Genomic DNA, 15,631 nt, shown 5'->3' on the forward strand with positions numbered 1-15,631 from the left:
GCTGCTCCTGCAAGGTGGGACAGAAACGTCCGGGACGGTTTGGAGCACAAGTGATCTATCTTAATGCAACATGACAGCTCATCTTCAGGTCTATTCTGGGATCTGCCTAGATACCGGCGTGTAAACACTGAGGAAGGAAGCTCAGCTCCGGGGAGGACGTCTCCAACCAGCTTTCACTCCCCCACGATTTATACTTAGCCGCCGTCGGAAGCGCTGGCTCCTCTGCAGGGCACGGGTGCTGAGCACGCCGTGCTGCATGTGGGAGTGTGCGGGCTCTGCGCCGGCCAGGGCTGGCAGTGGGGACACAGCCCCAGTCCCCAGGGCTGGGGTGATGGCACGGAGCTCTCGAGAGGTAGCGGGGCAGGAGGGGCGGCAGGGCAGGCAGGGCAAGGGCAGGGGCAGCCAAAGCAGCTCCCCTCGCCCAGACCCAGCACTGACCTGGGTGCTTGCAGGGCACCAGCCACCCGCCCACCTGAGCAGCGCCGTCAGCTGCTCACAGAGGGCCCTTGGCACCAAAAGTTTCCTTAAATATACACAAATGAGTACAAATACCGCTCTGAAACTTGCCATCAGAGCAAGAAAAATTAATGACCTCAAAGACCAACATAACTGGGGTCTGTGCTCTGTTACCCATGCAATCCTTCTGCCCATACAAAGAATAACTAATTGTTCTGACAATATTTTTTCAGGTGCAAACAGCCCTTTTTTTGCCATTTAGGAAAGTTTTCTCTTACTCTTTTGAAGAATTTTGTTTTCCCGCTACTCAGAAATAAATCTGCTTATTGCTCGTGATCTGTGAGCACGCAGCGACAGATTTGGGTTGTGGCCTGGAATTTGCCGTGACAGCCCAGGCGCATTAACTGAGCAAACTGTAATGTATTAAGCAAAAGAGTGAATGAGATTGCAAGGCCAGGCGAACAAAAGAAAACTAATTAAACGTGAGCTCAAGCTCTCCCCTTTGCCACAATTTCATATGCTATCAGCTCTTGTTCTCCATAAAAGTGAAACTGGCTTTTCAGCGGTCCCTCTCAAAAAGCAGCTTGGCTGTGTTTTGCACAGGGCAGGGACACGGTGCGTTCAGGCAGTTTTCCGCTGCCCAGCGGCCGCAGTGCCAGCGTCCCCGCGTCCCCACCAAGCGGAGCCCCGCTGTGCTCCTGGGCAAGGGGCACCCCCAGACTCTGCCTTTGACCCAGCACCGGCACAGCGGAAGATGAGACTTTCAGCTTCTGGACCTTGAATTTACAGACAAAAACCCGCACTGAAACCCATGGTGCCGTCAGACCTTCCCCGCCGGCAGCACCTGTGGCTGTGCCGGTGCCTGTGCTGCCCCCGCAGCAGGGAGCCCCTGGCAATCAAGGCACTGTCAATTAAGGGCACAGCAAAGAGCTTGTTCCAGCCCCAAAAGCCTTTGTGGAGCAGCAGGGAATGGGAAGCTCAGTGTTCAAAGCGCCAAGAGAAGCTGACAGCAAAGCCCCTTGCCTATGCCGCTGCAGTCCCTGCCCACGCTTGAGGCCCTGGGATGGCCCCAGGGAGCCGTGATGTCCCCGGGATGGGCCAGCTGGGGACTCTCCACGGGGCTGCGCTGGGTCGGCAGGACTGGTGCCAGCATGGTACCACACCGGGATCCGGGTGGGACCTTGGCTGCGGGATACCTGCAGCCCAAAGGGATGTGCTCAGGACAGGGCAGGAGCCACTGCCCGCTAGCTCAGCTCCTGGGGATGGTGCCTGGGGCTGCAGCCACCTCCTCAGAAACAACCTCAGCAACTGTGATCTCCACAACTTCAGCCCCAGCATGCAGGAAAATCAGCGGCTCTCATCACAGGCACCTTGCTGGCAGAGCAGAGTGTGTCTGGGCAGCCCCTGGAGCACGTTGAGTCCCCACATCCCTTCCCGGGGCCACGCTGCACAGCTATGTAGTTTCCATGGGAGGCTCAGCCCCGGGCCCCCGTGGTGCAGAGTCCCACACGCCGTGGCCTCCCCAGCCCCAAAGCTTCATCCCCATGCGAGAGGGTCCCCAGCACCCCCGCAGCCCCACCTGGGGAGATGGGACCGTGTCTTGTGGCCAACGATGGCAGACACGCGTATGCTGCTCCAGAGGTGCCGTGGCTGGAGAGAGCCAGGCAAATCTGATTACTGCCAATATCTCAGCCAGAGGGGCTTAGAGGAATTAGGGAACTGCAAATGCTTGATAAAAGGATGCTGAAATAATCATAAAGCACTCATTTTGCTGCTGTGCTCCTGAAAGAGCTAAACCATGAGTAGCTGTATCGCCGGGTTCCCATTACTAATGCCGATGCTATCACTGCCTCGCTGCAAGCACACGTTCCCAGGCTGCCGGAGGATGGTGGCTTGATTGCTCAAGTTCAGTAGTTACCATCCTGAAGGTTTTAGCGATCTGATTATGGCAGAAACCCTGAGAAGCTTATACAGATGCTATTAATGGCAGCATTCAGCCCTGTGCTCTGCCTGTGTGACGGGCTTAGGTGGATTGACGGTGTGCTGGGACTGGCTAATCCTGCTCGGAGCTGCTTCTGCTGCAGATGTCTGGCCCAAGCCCTCCCTGAGGGCTGGGACTGATCCTGCCCCCCCCCCAGCCTCTGCACATCCCCAGCTCTGTGCCAGCTCTGAGGATACCCTGCTCTAGAAGGTGCCCTGCTCTTGGGAACAAGCCCCCTTTAAGGGTCTGTGGGAGCAGCTGGACCCACTCTGCAATAAAGCCAGGCCCAGGTGGATAGGCTTGGCTTATGCACAGGGCTTCCCAGGGCAGGGTTGCAGGCTCAGCCTGCTCTGCAGGGAGCTGTAAGGATTTCCTCGAAGGCAGGGGATGTGGCTGAGATCTGCCGTCCCCCCCTGGGATGGACTGCTGGGGGGATGTGCCAGCTGCCCGGGAGCAGGAACGCATTGCAGGGCCCATGGCAGGGATGACTGTGAAGACCACAAGCCCTTGGGCATCTGTGAGGTCAGGTGAGGGGGTGGCTGACCATGGCGGGAGAGGAGGCTCTTTGTGGGGCAGGTGCTTGGGAACGGCACTGGCACTGCCCTGGTATGGAGAACCCATGCTCCGGGATGCTTTGTGCTGATAGAGCTACTCCTCTAAACCAGCTGGGGACAGGCAAGAAGCTTTTCTTTAAAAAGATGCTGCCTTGATTTATTTGCAGAGTATAGCTCAATTTTTTATTGTGTTCCCTGCCTTGAATGAGGTCCTCTGAAGGGTGAGATGGATGGCACGGCGGGGACTGAGGCAGCAAGGAGAAGGGACTGAGCAGAGCAATGAACCCCAACAGATGGTTCATCTCAGCCTTGTCGTAGACTCCATTGGCAGGTGAAACGGGGCAATCAATAGCCATAATGAGCATAACTGCCTCCGCGTGCTGGCCGGCACCGCGGGTGCGATGTGAAGGATATGCTGTGGAGCACAGGCTGCTCCGCTCCTGGGCTCAGGCGAGTGAAATGCAAAGGCCAGGCAGCTCGGGCAGGTCTTACGGAGCCACGTCCTCCGTCGGCACGGAGCCGGGCCGCCCCTGGGATGCCCTGGCTGGTGCTCGCCTCCCCCCTGCCCCAGCACTCCCCACGTTGCAGCCACCCGCCAAAGCTGGTGCCGCTGCTGTGCCCATTCTGCCATTAACAAAGGAGCCCGGCAGCCTCTGCTGCAGCCCGGGCTGTTGGGATGCTGCAGCCACTTTGATTAGGCCAAATCTGTCTTCCCAAAGATAGAGGCTTCTTTCCTTATCTCCTTGATGCCTGCAGTGCATGCAGGCAGACAGGTAATCTAAAGCTCCTGACAGCGTGCGAGCAGATGAAGGTGCAGGCTGAACCCCCAGAATTACCAACTACCGCCAGGTCGATGAAGGAGGGTCGGCAGGCGCTGCCATTTACCGCAGTGGGAGAAACTGGATCACGCTGGCACAGGGCTGCTGCGCCTGCCGCAGCGTGAGTGCCCATGGGCAGCAATGCCTGGTCAGGAGAGCTTGCTGTCTGCCTGCAGGCAAAGGCAGGGGTGTGTGGGGCTGAGTCTGGCAGCAGAGGCGCCGCTGCCCTCGCCGCTGCCCTCGCCGCCAGGCACACAGAGCTCCTGCCCTGGCTCTCCTGCTGCCCTCCAACCTGGCCCTCTGCTCAGGAAGGTGCACGTTGCTAATGAAATCCAAAACTTCCTTCTGTGAGCTCGTACAGGGCTGATCCCTGTAAAAATAAAAGATAAAAGAGGCGTGTTGAGGCTGTCTCTGATGCAACCCCGTGTCAGTAGAGGGCTGCATGGGTGGGAAGGGGCAGTGGGGGCCATGGGCATGTCGTGCTCTCCTGGGATCTCTGTCCCATGCTGATCTCCAGCATGCACTGTACAGATTTCATTGTTGGGGAGAAAAATACAGAAGGTTTGAGTGTGAACCAAGGATCCAGAAAAAAGCAGGTTGGGTCCGTCAAAACACTCCAGCGTGATGGACTGGAAATGCTTTGGTTTGATTTCAGATTTTTAAAGATTTTTGCCTTAAATCTTGAAGAGCAGAAAAACCTGAATCAAAACAGCCTTTGATTTTTCAAAATGTCAAAACAGACCTATACAGACTTGATGGCTGCTTGCCTCCAAACAGGAGATTCAAAACCTGCTCTTTCCTGCTGTTACAATTTCAGCAAATTAAGTTTTTTCCAAAAGAAAAAAAGTTTTCTGCAAGAGCATCCTGACAGTCAACCTATAAGCAAATAAAATAGTAGCAATCTGATCATTGGTGAGTCATCCACGTGGGAGCGCAGATAAATGCAGCCGGAGCATTATCTGCCTGTTGCATCAGGCGTTTCTGAGCTGCTCTCCTGCGTAAAGGTGATTTTGTGCCACCTGCAGCTGGTGAGGCAGGAGCAGGAAGGCTTGTGGATGGCTTTCATCCAAATGTTTGCATCACAGTTGGAGAAAATAGAAAGTAATTCTCCAATGGTTCGTTGCCCAGCATGGTACACGGGATGCAGGAGGGGTGCTGGTCCCTGGGTCCTTCTGCCTTGTGGGCATGACAGCCCAGCGGTGGGGGAAGCACCAAGACTCCAGTGCTCAGCCCCCATTGCCAGGAAGACATGGACATCACACCTGCAGGGCAGTAAGAGTGCCCTTCAGTGATCCCCAATGCTTGTGCAAAGCAGGTGGCTCTTAAAAATAAGCACTGGGGTGCTCTGGGGTGTGGGGTTTTCCACAGCTGGCTGCAGCGGACGGAGCCAGCCAGCCTGTCTTCACCATAGCTGTCCCAAAGAGCAATTAATAGGCAGATAATTCAGAAGAAGAGAGATGCCCAGGCTTTGTTCAGGAGAAGCCTGCGGCAGAGGTCAAGGAGCTTCAGGACCTATCTGCCTCCCATTCCTGTGGGTGTCTGGATGTCCCTCCTGTGCAGTCCCCGAGTGCCACACCTTCTGCAGCACGGGTTGTAACTAGTACCTTTCCTTGTTGATTTGGTCCTGCCCTGGAGCTCAGGGCCATGCTGGGCTCAAGCTGGGGACCCAGCTAGGCACTGGGGCTCCCAGGGCAGGATGGGGTCAGGGCATTTTTCCTTCCATTTTCATGAATTTCCTAATGCCACAGAGACTCCTGTGGCCCTGGGAAGTTTCTGAACTGCTTTAAAATGCTGTTAAATTGGCCATGTGCAAGGGTTTATTTATGCTCATAGGACTGTGGTCTGCATATTTCATTTTAAAATTTACATCTGTGTCACTAGCAATGCTCAAATAAGGTTGCCATGGAAACCCCTCATTACCGGGTGAGGATGCTGGCAGCAGTGCCCAGCCCGAGGAGCTGTGGCCAGGAGGGACCAGGCTCTCCCTACCACTGCCCACCCAGCTGCAACTCCTGCGCCCAGGGGCAAACCTGCCTTTGTCGGTAAAGGCAAACAAGAGGAAAAGCATTTCACTGGCGCCTGCTGCCTGTGGTCAGAGCGGGCCTTGGCAAGATGCTCGGGGGAACCCGCTGCGTTGGCAGGGAATGCTGGGCTGGGACATGGTCCTGGGTGGCAGCAGATGCCCATGCCCACGCTTGGTCCTAGCTCTGGGCTGAGACAGGTGGAAAAGCCTCATGGACTGGCCATGGGTGAGGTCATGGTTTCTGGTCACGGGTGGGAGCAGTGGGTTTGGGCTCTGCAGCAGGGACTGCTTGCAGGCGGCAGTAATATTCTGACAATGAAATGCTCTTTTAAACACTCGCTTCAGTGGCGAAGCCATACCACTTGTGTCTGATTTGCTTTGGTCAGGAGCAAGGAGCCAGGAATACAGGAATTAAACTTGCAACCTTCTTCCCCTCCATGCTCTGGAGAAGCTCGTAACTGCTCTAACGATTCGCAGTGGCCTGACAGATGCCTGGAAATTACACAGTTCTCCAAGCTACGAGGAAAATGGATTTTCCTACCCAGTGCTGTTTCACAGAGCTGGAATCAATGAGACTTTGACTCTCAGGCATTTGTTTCAGCCATGCCAGCTCCGTGTGGGTACTTGCTGCACCCACGGCTTTGGGGGGACCTGCCGATGCTTCCCCTTGCTCTGGGAGCCACTGCCTGTGAGTCCCTGCGTCCTCATGATGCCCCAGCCCTGCTGTGCCCTGAGCACCAGCGTCTCGGCACCCCTCACCCCCCAGCATCACCCCAGGCATGGAGCAGCCCTGGCAGACCCCCCGGTCCCCAGGGACAAACCCAGCCTGTGCTGGGAAATGACCAGCTTCTTCCCAAAGGGATGCAAACACCCACGAGCTTGGTTGCTGCTCTGCTGCAAGAGGAGCAGCAGCAGCTAACGAGGAAGAGGAATTAAAGAGGCTCATCCAATTACAGAGGAATCATAGAACGGTTTGGGTTGGAAGAGACCTTAAAGATCATCTAGTTCCAACCCCCCAGCCATGGGCAGGGACACCTTCCACTAGACCAGGTTGCTCAAAGCCCCATCCAACCTGGCCTTGAACACTTCCAGGGATGGGGCATCCACAACTTCTCTGGGCAACCTGTTCCAGTGAAGAACTTCTTCCTTACAGCTAATCTAAATCTACCCTCTTTCAGTTTAAAGCCATTACCCCTTGTCCTGTCACTACATGCCCTTGTAAAAAGTCCCTCTCCGGCTTTCCTGTAGGCCCCCTTTAAGTACTGGAAGGCTGCTGTAAGGTCTGCCTGGAGCCTTCTCTTCTCCAGGCTGAACAACCCCAACTCTCTCAGCCTGTCTTCATGGGAGAGGTGCTCCAGCCCTCTGATCATCTTCGTGTCCCTCCTCAGGATCAGCTCACGCAGGCTGTGATGGGTTGACCCTGGCTGGACGCCAGGTGCCCACCAAAGCCGTTCTATCCCTCCCCCATCCTCAGCTGGACAGGGGAGAGAAAAATATACCAAAAAGCTTGCGGGTCGAGATAAGGACAGGAGAGATCATTCACTAATTGCCGTCACAGGCAAAACAGACTCCATTTGGGAAAATTAACTCAATTTATTACAAATCAACCAGAGTAAGGTAATGAGAAATAAAACGAAATCTCAGAACACCTTCCTTCCACCCCTCCCTTCTTCCCAGTCACAACTTCACTCCCAGATTTCTCCACCAAGCCCCCCAGCGGCACAAGGGGGACAGGGATGGGGTTTACGGTCATCACATGTTATTTTCTGCCGCTTCACCTCCTCAGGGTGAGAGCTCATCATACTCTTCCCCTGCTCTAGTGTGGGGTCCCACCCACGGGAGACAGTTCTCCACGAACTTCTCCAACGTGGGCCATTCCCATGGGCTGCAGTTCTTCACGAACTGCTCCAGCATGGGTCCTTTCCACGGTGTGCAGTCCTTCAGGAGCACACTGCTCCAGCGTGGGTCCCCCACGGGGTCACAAGTCCTTCCAGAAAACCTGCTCCATGGGCTCCTCTCTCCACAGATCCACAGGTCCTGCCAGGAGCCTGCTCCAGCGCAGGGTTCCCACGGGATCACAGCCTCCTTCGGGAACCCACCTGCTCCGGCGTGGGGTCCCCCACGGGCTGCAGGTGGAGATCTGCTCCACCGTGGACCTCCATGGGCTGCAGGGGGACAGCCTGCCTCACCAGGGTCTTCACCACGGGCTGCAGGGGAATCTTTGCTCCGGCGCCTGGAGCATCTCCTCCCCCTCCTTCTTCACTGACCTTGGTGTCCACAGGGTTGTTTCTCTTACATGTTCTCACTCCTCTCTCCGGCTGCCATTTTCATCTGTCCCAACTTTTTTTCCTTCTTAAAAATGTTATCACAGAGGCGTTACCACTATCGCTGATTGGCTCAGCCTTGGCCGGCGGCAGGTCCGTCTTAGAGCCGGCTGGTATGGGCTCGCTCTCTCTCGAACACAGGGGAAGCTTCCAGCAGCTTCTTACAGAAGCCACCCCTGTAACCCCCCCCGCTACCAAAACCTTGCCACATAAAACCAATACACAGGTCCACGTCTTTCCTGTGCTGGGGACCCCAGAGATGGACACAGTACTGCAGGTGGGGTCTCACCAGAGCGGAGCAGAGGGACAGAATCCCCTCCCTCGACCTGCTGGTCATGCTGCTTTTGATGCAGCCCAGGATACGGTTGGGTTTCTGGGCTGCAAATGCACATTGCCGGCTCATGGTAAGCTTCTTGTCAACCACCAAACCAGTTAAGAGATTTACATCATGGAAGCAATAGGACCTGCCGCGTGCTGACTTGTACAGGCTCGGAACCACAGCTGCTGCCTCCCCAGCTGCTGGGTGTGATTAATTATCCTGATATTTCTGCAGAGATACACGGGCTGGTGGGGACCACGGAGCAGGGGAGCAAAGCCATTAGAGACAGCGGTACTTTGATGCAGATGTTAATTTGAGTTCATTGCATTTTTTTATAATAACAAATGTAAGAAAGACATGGTCTCTGCCTTGTTACAGGCAGACAGGCCTCTCTGAAATGAATTAACAGGGTGGTTTCAAGGAGTAAGTCATTTTTTTGAAAGCTGAGCCTCACTAGGTGCAAATAGAAAGTTTCCCATAGAGTTTTCTAGTCTTCCTGGTAAATCCCTGGTGCCAAACTTCTGACCTTGGCCAGATGCACCCCCAGGCTGGTCCCAGCCGGTGCCAAACACGGACACCCCAGGGTGGGGAGACCTGCTGTGCCCCTGCTCCCTCCCGTTCTCTGCTGCCATGTCCCACCGGGTGTCCCTGCTCTGGAGGGAGTTTGTCATGAGGATGAAGGAGCAAAGGCAAATCGATCCTGTGGCTCTCCTGGGCTATGTGGCCGGGATGCTCATTCCTCAGGGCCCACCTGGGGAGAGGAAATTGAGTATTTTGGCAGCTTTTCAGGATACAAATTGAACTGGGGGAAGAGAAGTTCCTTCTTTCTCAACCAATCATCCAGCCTAGTCATCTATATCAGGGTATAAAATTAAATGGCTTCCTAAAGAGTGAGTAAATTTAGATACAAAAAGCCCATTCTAGTCAGCTATCTGAGACTAAAATAATTAATCTCCCATCACTGTTAAGATGCAGCGGAGCAGATCTTGAGAAGCGAGTGCTATGATTAACTCTTTGGGAGCAGGTCGGCCCCGTGAAACGCAGCTCATGCCCCGTGCTGTGCCCAGGGTCTCCTGCCAGCTCCTGCCCCAGCCGGGCTGTGCTCGGCTTTGCCCCTGCCAAGTCACGCCAGCATCTCTCGATGCTTGCGCTGCATGAACCAATGTGTTGGCAGGGTTGCTATGCCCTGTCACTGCCTCTTGGGTGATGGAGGGGACTCAGGAGCCCTTGCAGGGCTGCAGGAGCCCCAGCAGGGATGGAGTAGCCCCAGCAGGGTTGCAGCCTGGGTTTCAGCAGCTCTGCTATAAGGCGGAACGTTGCTCACAGGGTGCGAGCCAGGAGCACTGACTGCAGTGCCGTGGCGATCCCTGCTGCCTGGGACCCCCTGGGCTGCCACCAGGCTGGGGAGGTCAGTACGCCATGGTCAGAAGGGCTTTGCCCCTGAGAGCTCCTCTCCCCGATCCACCGATGTCCCCAAGCACCGGGAGCAGCCCTTGCTGTGCCAACCAGGGGCTCTACGGGAGCGCGGTGGGCTCTGAATTGCGACCCTCGGTCCTGAGCACCTGCGCTGCTGAGCTGCAAGCCAGCGGGGCACAGCGCTCGTGTCCCTGCCGTCCCTACCTTGGCCAAGACACACGCCGGGCCGGGGGGGTCAGCCAAGCAGAGCAGAACAGCACAAGCAATCAGCCACTGGGTTTAGCTAAAAATCCCTGCATCTGGGGACGGCTGGGAAACAATTACAAGATACAGAGCCGTAAAACATCTGGAGAGACTAAGTTTAGTCTAATTATAATAGATGACTATTTCTCTGCCTGGCTATAAATCATTCATGGTCTCACTTCCAAGCAGTCACATCCGTGGGACTATCTGACTATTCAAAACCTCCTTCTGTTGTTCTACCTGTCTGGAGTGTGTTCACAGCTTGGTTTGATTTGATTTCCGCTCCAGAATGGGAAATACAAAATGACAATACAATGCTAGAGATCCAGGTGACCAGAACAGCCCCATGCTTATGCCGCAGCATGGCTGCCCTGCGCTCCTCAGGCTGGGGGAGCCGGAGGATTTGGTTTCTGCCCGAGCTAACGGCACAGCTTCTGCCTCGACTGCAAGGCATGGGGTAGAACTGAGCTGCCTTTTGCCAAAGCTGTTTGGCAATGCTTTGAATTTCTTTTGCAAGATGTAACAGGAATCACAGTGTTGCTCTAGTCCAAGCTCCTGAGAGAGCAGATACAGGCAGCCTCCTTGGAGTCAGATCGCTGCCTCCCCCATAGCAGCAGGGGAGGACGCAGCTGGCACTGCTGGGGTCCCATGGGTTTTTCCACGGGTACTCCAAAAGCATCCACTGAGGGATCTCTGTGCGGGATTTGAAGCCCATCAGGTCCTGGCCATCTTCCCGGGGTGCAGAGGTACCTCAGAACAATGAGGGCAGCGCAGGAGAAGCCTGGCATGGTGGTACACACCATTTTCTGCTCTCCCCACTGAATGAACTGGGCTTTTCCCACTGTGGGGATGCAGTACCCAGTGATCACACCATGCACTGGGGAGAGGTGGGCAGAGCCGGCAGAGCTGAAGATGCTCAAGGTGAGGGAAGGGGGACAGGGCTGGGGTTGCCTTGTAGCCCAGGATGTGCCTTTGTCCCCTGCACCCCTCAGCCCCCCTGCATGGCCCGTTTCTCCCTCCCCAGGGACAAAACGGGATTTCAGCTCTGCCTGCTCCGTCAGTTTGTTGGGCCAGGCATCGGGGTTGATATGTCCCACTGAAGGTTGCAGCCTGCATCTCTCCAAAGGAGCTGCCCTGAAGGAAGAAACTTTTTTCCAAGCAATGCTTTTCTTTGCATTTTCTTTCTTCATGGAGGCCACGCAGAAACCTGCCCGCCTGCTGCCTGCTACTGCCTGCAACTACCTAGTGCCCTTGAAAAGACCCTGTTGTACTCCTCTGAAATTATGTAGCTCTGGCGTCTAATGATTCCTGACAGATTGCGAACAGTCCCGCTGCTAGCAATCAGGAAGGCAGGAAAAGTGTTGGGTTACTGATGTTTGTGGTTATTGCAGTTATTGGACTCCATCGATTATGGGGACGGTCTGTGCCACGGAGGCTGTTAGTAACTAGGGCAAAGCCCGGCACTCCCCGTTCCCACGCTGGCTGCCGGCCCGGCACACCCCGGCGAAGCGGAGCAATCACAGCTCGAAACCGCACATGGCCGAGGGACAGGACACGTTCTGCTCCCAAACGCCGTTTAACAGCCCAGAACACCGCCAGGCAGACGTGATACAGTTTGTCAGCCAGTCACCTCCTCCATTACTTACTATTTTCCTTCTAAAGAAAGCAATAAACTGCACTTCAGCTGCCGGATCCTCATTATGTTAAAACAATTCCAGGGTTTGGCAGCACGGCAGCTCCCCATGTCAGCCGGTACAGGCTGCTGCTCAGCTCCGTACAGGAGGCACAGTGCCCGGCACGTCACTGCGCATCCAGCCTCGCCATGCTGTGGGATGCACTGGCTTACTTTTTCAGAAATGAACCTGTTTTCAGACAAGATTTGGCTGAAGGAATATGAAATTCAATTTTTTAATTTTTTTTTTTATTTTTCTCAATAAAAATGTAGTCTTTCTGCTGGGGGCAGAGCAGCAGCTTGGGGCTGGCACAGGCTTCGCCACCCTGCCCTGCCCCGGACCCTGGGACGGGTGCCCAGCCCACCCCGGGTCCATCATTGCAGGGCAGCTGGGCTGCTGCTGGTGCTCCTCTCAGTCCTCCCTTCGTTTCCAGCGGCACTGTTTTTTATATAATTAATTGTCAGCTCTATCAGTCATCAGTGAATTGTGTTTTAAAGATGGCCTGGCAGAACTAATTCCATTTCTGCACTATGCCGTGTTGGATGATGATAACCTATGTACAGCTTCTCCCACAGAGCCTAATGACAAGCCGCTGCACTTTATTTTAATTAATACAGATAGCAAATATATTTTCATTAGCTGTCAAGATGTCAGGAGAGAAGCACGGTCCTCTGGCATGGCAAGCAGCAGCGGCACCTTCACTCCCAGGTAGGATGCAGCCCCCAGCCCTGCCCAGTCCCCTGCCCGGCTCCAGCAACCTCTGCATCCCTCCTCAGCCTTACAGCACTGGCTGGGCTGGCACAGGGCAGAGAGTTTCCAACCAGCCCGGTATGGGTGGCACGACCCATAGGACCCTGAAGAAAGCTCACTTAGCTGTGCTGCTCTATGGGCGCAGTGCCTGCCGGGCGAGAGCTCTCTGTGGGGCCAGGCAGCACGCTTCGAGACAAAGCCTCTCTGGGGTCCCTCCTCCCTCCAGTGCGGGAGATCATGCAATTATAAGGCACGTTTGTAATTTCTGAAATTTAGAACAATTAAGCTGGCTCCCTGGTATTTCTGACGAAAGCAGCCCCTTGTTCCCCGAGGAAGTAACAGCCTTCCTTGACCTCTGCTCCATTATTCTGTTTGATTGATCTTAATTATATCAGAAAGGATAATGATAGTCTTTGTGGAGGTGCAAGTACACTGGGAACAAAGATGACAGGCTCTTTGTTGAGAGCACGAAGGCTGCTCGGGCAGCGATGGTGGGCACGGCTGCTGCGCCCAGCTAACGAGCCTGACGAGCTGTGGGGCACCCGGTCCTCTGCTCCCAGGAAACCCCCGTATTCCCCCAAGAAGGAGAAGCAGAAGGCTAAAAGCATATCACAAACAAGCAAAGAGGACTCGGCCCTCTGGCCGGACTGTGGCAAGCAGCAGAGACCACGTCTCTGCCTCTCCCGTCGTGCCTCGCAGCAGATGCTCGCTGTAGGCAACTCCCTGCCGCTCTCCTGCGCACACCAGGGCACCCTGCCCTGCGTGGAGATGCCTCACTCCCCCCTGCACCCACGCAGAGGCTCCAGCTGGCTCCCACCAGGCTCAGGGCACTCTCGCCTTTCCCTCCCCAACCCCAGTGAGGCATGCTGTGCCCACCCCATGCTGTGCCCCCCCCCAGGGGCTTTGCTGCCCCTCCACCGTGTTTCACCATGGAAGCAGGTACAAGGGTGCTGAGGAGGGGCATGGAAACACACCTCCCTTTTAAGAGACTAGGCAATATCACCTTCCCCCACCCCCAAGAATTCCTTAAACAGAAAAATCAAACCCCACAAATATGTAAATGATTGCCTGTTTTGTTCATTAATCACAGCTGGATTGAGTTAAATGAGAAAGCCCTGACATGCTGGCCCTTGAAGTATGTTTCTACCACAAGCCCTCTCTCAGGGTGGGTGTGTTGGGAAGCGGAGCGCAGGGCTGGACCTGGCTGCACTGCGGGAGCATCGGGCTCTCCTCGGGGGCAGCTCTTCAGTTTGCAGCTTTTCTGCTTCCATCAAAGCAGCTTTGGCAGCGTGTGACACTGCAGCCGCCGTGCCGCTCTGGCTCGGGGAGGAGCGGCACTCAACAAGCCTCTCCAGAAGAGCTTTGATATTTGAATCAGCGTGCAGAGAGGGGGCTTTGTCAGATGTTCCTCGTATATTCTTGTAAGACACGCATGTCATTGCTGGCGCCTGTGCGTGTCTCCTGGCGATATTATTATTTTTGACACACTCTGCTGATTGGGAAATGCACTGAGAAAGTACCTGACTCTTCTTCCCAGCAGGTAACGTATCAGCAAATTATAAAAAACAGTGTGTCATCCGACTTGGATAAGTTTTTTTTCTACTGCTGCTATTGTTTATGTTCCTACAGGGTAATCGTAATCTTTAATGTACTTTTGATAGCAGTGTAGTACGATTAAAATAGGCACATCTGAGAAATAAATCTGTTTTTAAGGATTACCTTTTTGACATACAATATTAAAAGCTCAGGGAAGGACCAGCTGCTGCTGAAGGGGACCCGGGCCATCTCTGAGTGGGGATGGTCCCCCCAGGTCTTGCCCTGAGCTGGCAGGGAGGGAGGGCAGTGTCTGCAGGGCTGCCAAGGCTCAGACCTGACCGTCTGCCCCTTGCAAACAGCCCCATGGCTCAGCACCTCTGCGGGCATCGCTCCCCCTGAAATGATGGTCGCATCCTATGCCTGTCGCTGTGGGTGCTCGGCAGGAACCTGCAAGGTGCGGTGTAGGCTGGAGCAGCGGCTGGAGTCCGGAGGCCATGGGTTAGGGCTGTTTGCTCGTGAGAAGCACAACAGCCAGTTTCATGGGAGCAGGAAGAGCAGCAGCAAGTTCAACATAAACTTGCAACATGTATTTTCCATCAGAGAATGCTCTGGCCTGTAGCTGGGAACGGTGCTGGCGGTCTTGGGAAGGAATTTTTTGGAGCCGAATGCCTTCTTCAGGGCTGGCTCTAACTCTGGGCTCATAGTCCTGACTTTAAGCAGACTGCTGCCTTTGCTATTTGTCCAGGTTTCTTGTTTTGATCAAAGATGCAATGCTGTATAATTTAAGGCTTTGCTTGTGAGGCCAGTTTGATGCATGTGGAGCGGAAACATGGAAAAATACAGCCCTTGCCCATAGAAGCCCGCTCAGATAATCTGAGTCACTCGAGGAGACTTCATTTGCCATGACTCAATTCAATTTGTGCAGTTGGGTGACAATGTACCAATGAGCGATAATGAGTTGCAATCGCGCTGCGCTGCATCCTGCTGATGCAGCCAGGCAGTTCGCACCGCAGAGCATCTCCCCGTCGTGTTTCACCGTCAGCTGCTCCCCCGGCATTGCCCGACTGACCGGAGCTGCCTGCAGCTCAGCACCACCCTCTTCTCATTGGCACGCCTGTGTTTCTGCTGCGTTGGTTTTATCTCTTTGGTTTGCCAGCGCTGGCTCCTCATGGCACAGAAGGCCAACGCAGCAATGCTGGGGCTGCAAACGGGCAATCTTGCTGATTCCCGAGGCTGGCACGTTTTTCCCAGATCCAGGCGTAATGCTGAGGCATGTGCCGTGCCTGAGCCTGCAGGAAACACTGGACGTCTGCTGGGTTACCAGCAAGCAGAGTGAACTGTTGGTTCTGCCTTAGCTTGGCTCCCGCGAAAGCAGCCAGAGGCTCACGGCTGCAGAGGGCAATGGAGCGGCAGCGATTCCGTTGTCAGAGCAGGCGAGGTGCCCGCGCTGCCCGGCCCCTTCGCCATGCTGGTAATGCCCCAAACTGGTTCTGCCCTTGCTCTGCCGGTGTGCAGGCTGGTGGGCACACTGAGCCTCA

At 55.0% G+C, this 15,631-nt stretch overlaps 1 protein-coding gene across 1 annotated transcript in view; it reads right to left on the reverse strand.

Moving 5' to 3' along the window:
- The window catches only part of SEZ6L (seizure related 6 homolog (mouse)-like), a 38,726-nt gene extending 23,576 nt beyond the window's left edge, over window positions 1-15,150 (reverse strand). Inside the window, exon 1 of the mRNA XM_010582261.1 lies at window positions 15,102-15,150. Within this exon, the coding sequence (XP_010580563.1) occupies window positions 15,102-15,150 (49 nt within the window). The remainder of the gene's footprint in view (window positions 1-15,101) is intronic.
- Window positions 15,151-15,631: the final 481 nt, after the last annotated feature.

Source organism: Haliaeetus leucocephalus, unplaced genomic scaffold (genome assembly GCF_000737465.1).
Source record: "Haliaeetus leucocephalus isolate CR32 unplaced genomic scaffold, Haliaeetus_leucocephalus-4.0 Scaffold840, whole genome shotgun sequence".
Classification (NCBI taxonomy): domain Eukaryota; kingdom Metazoa; phylum Chordata; class Aves; order Accipitriformes; family Accipitridae; genus Haliaeetus; species Haliaeetus leucocephalus.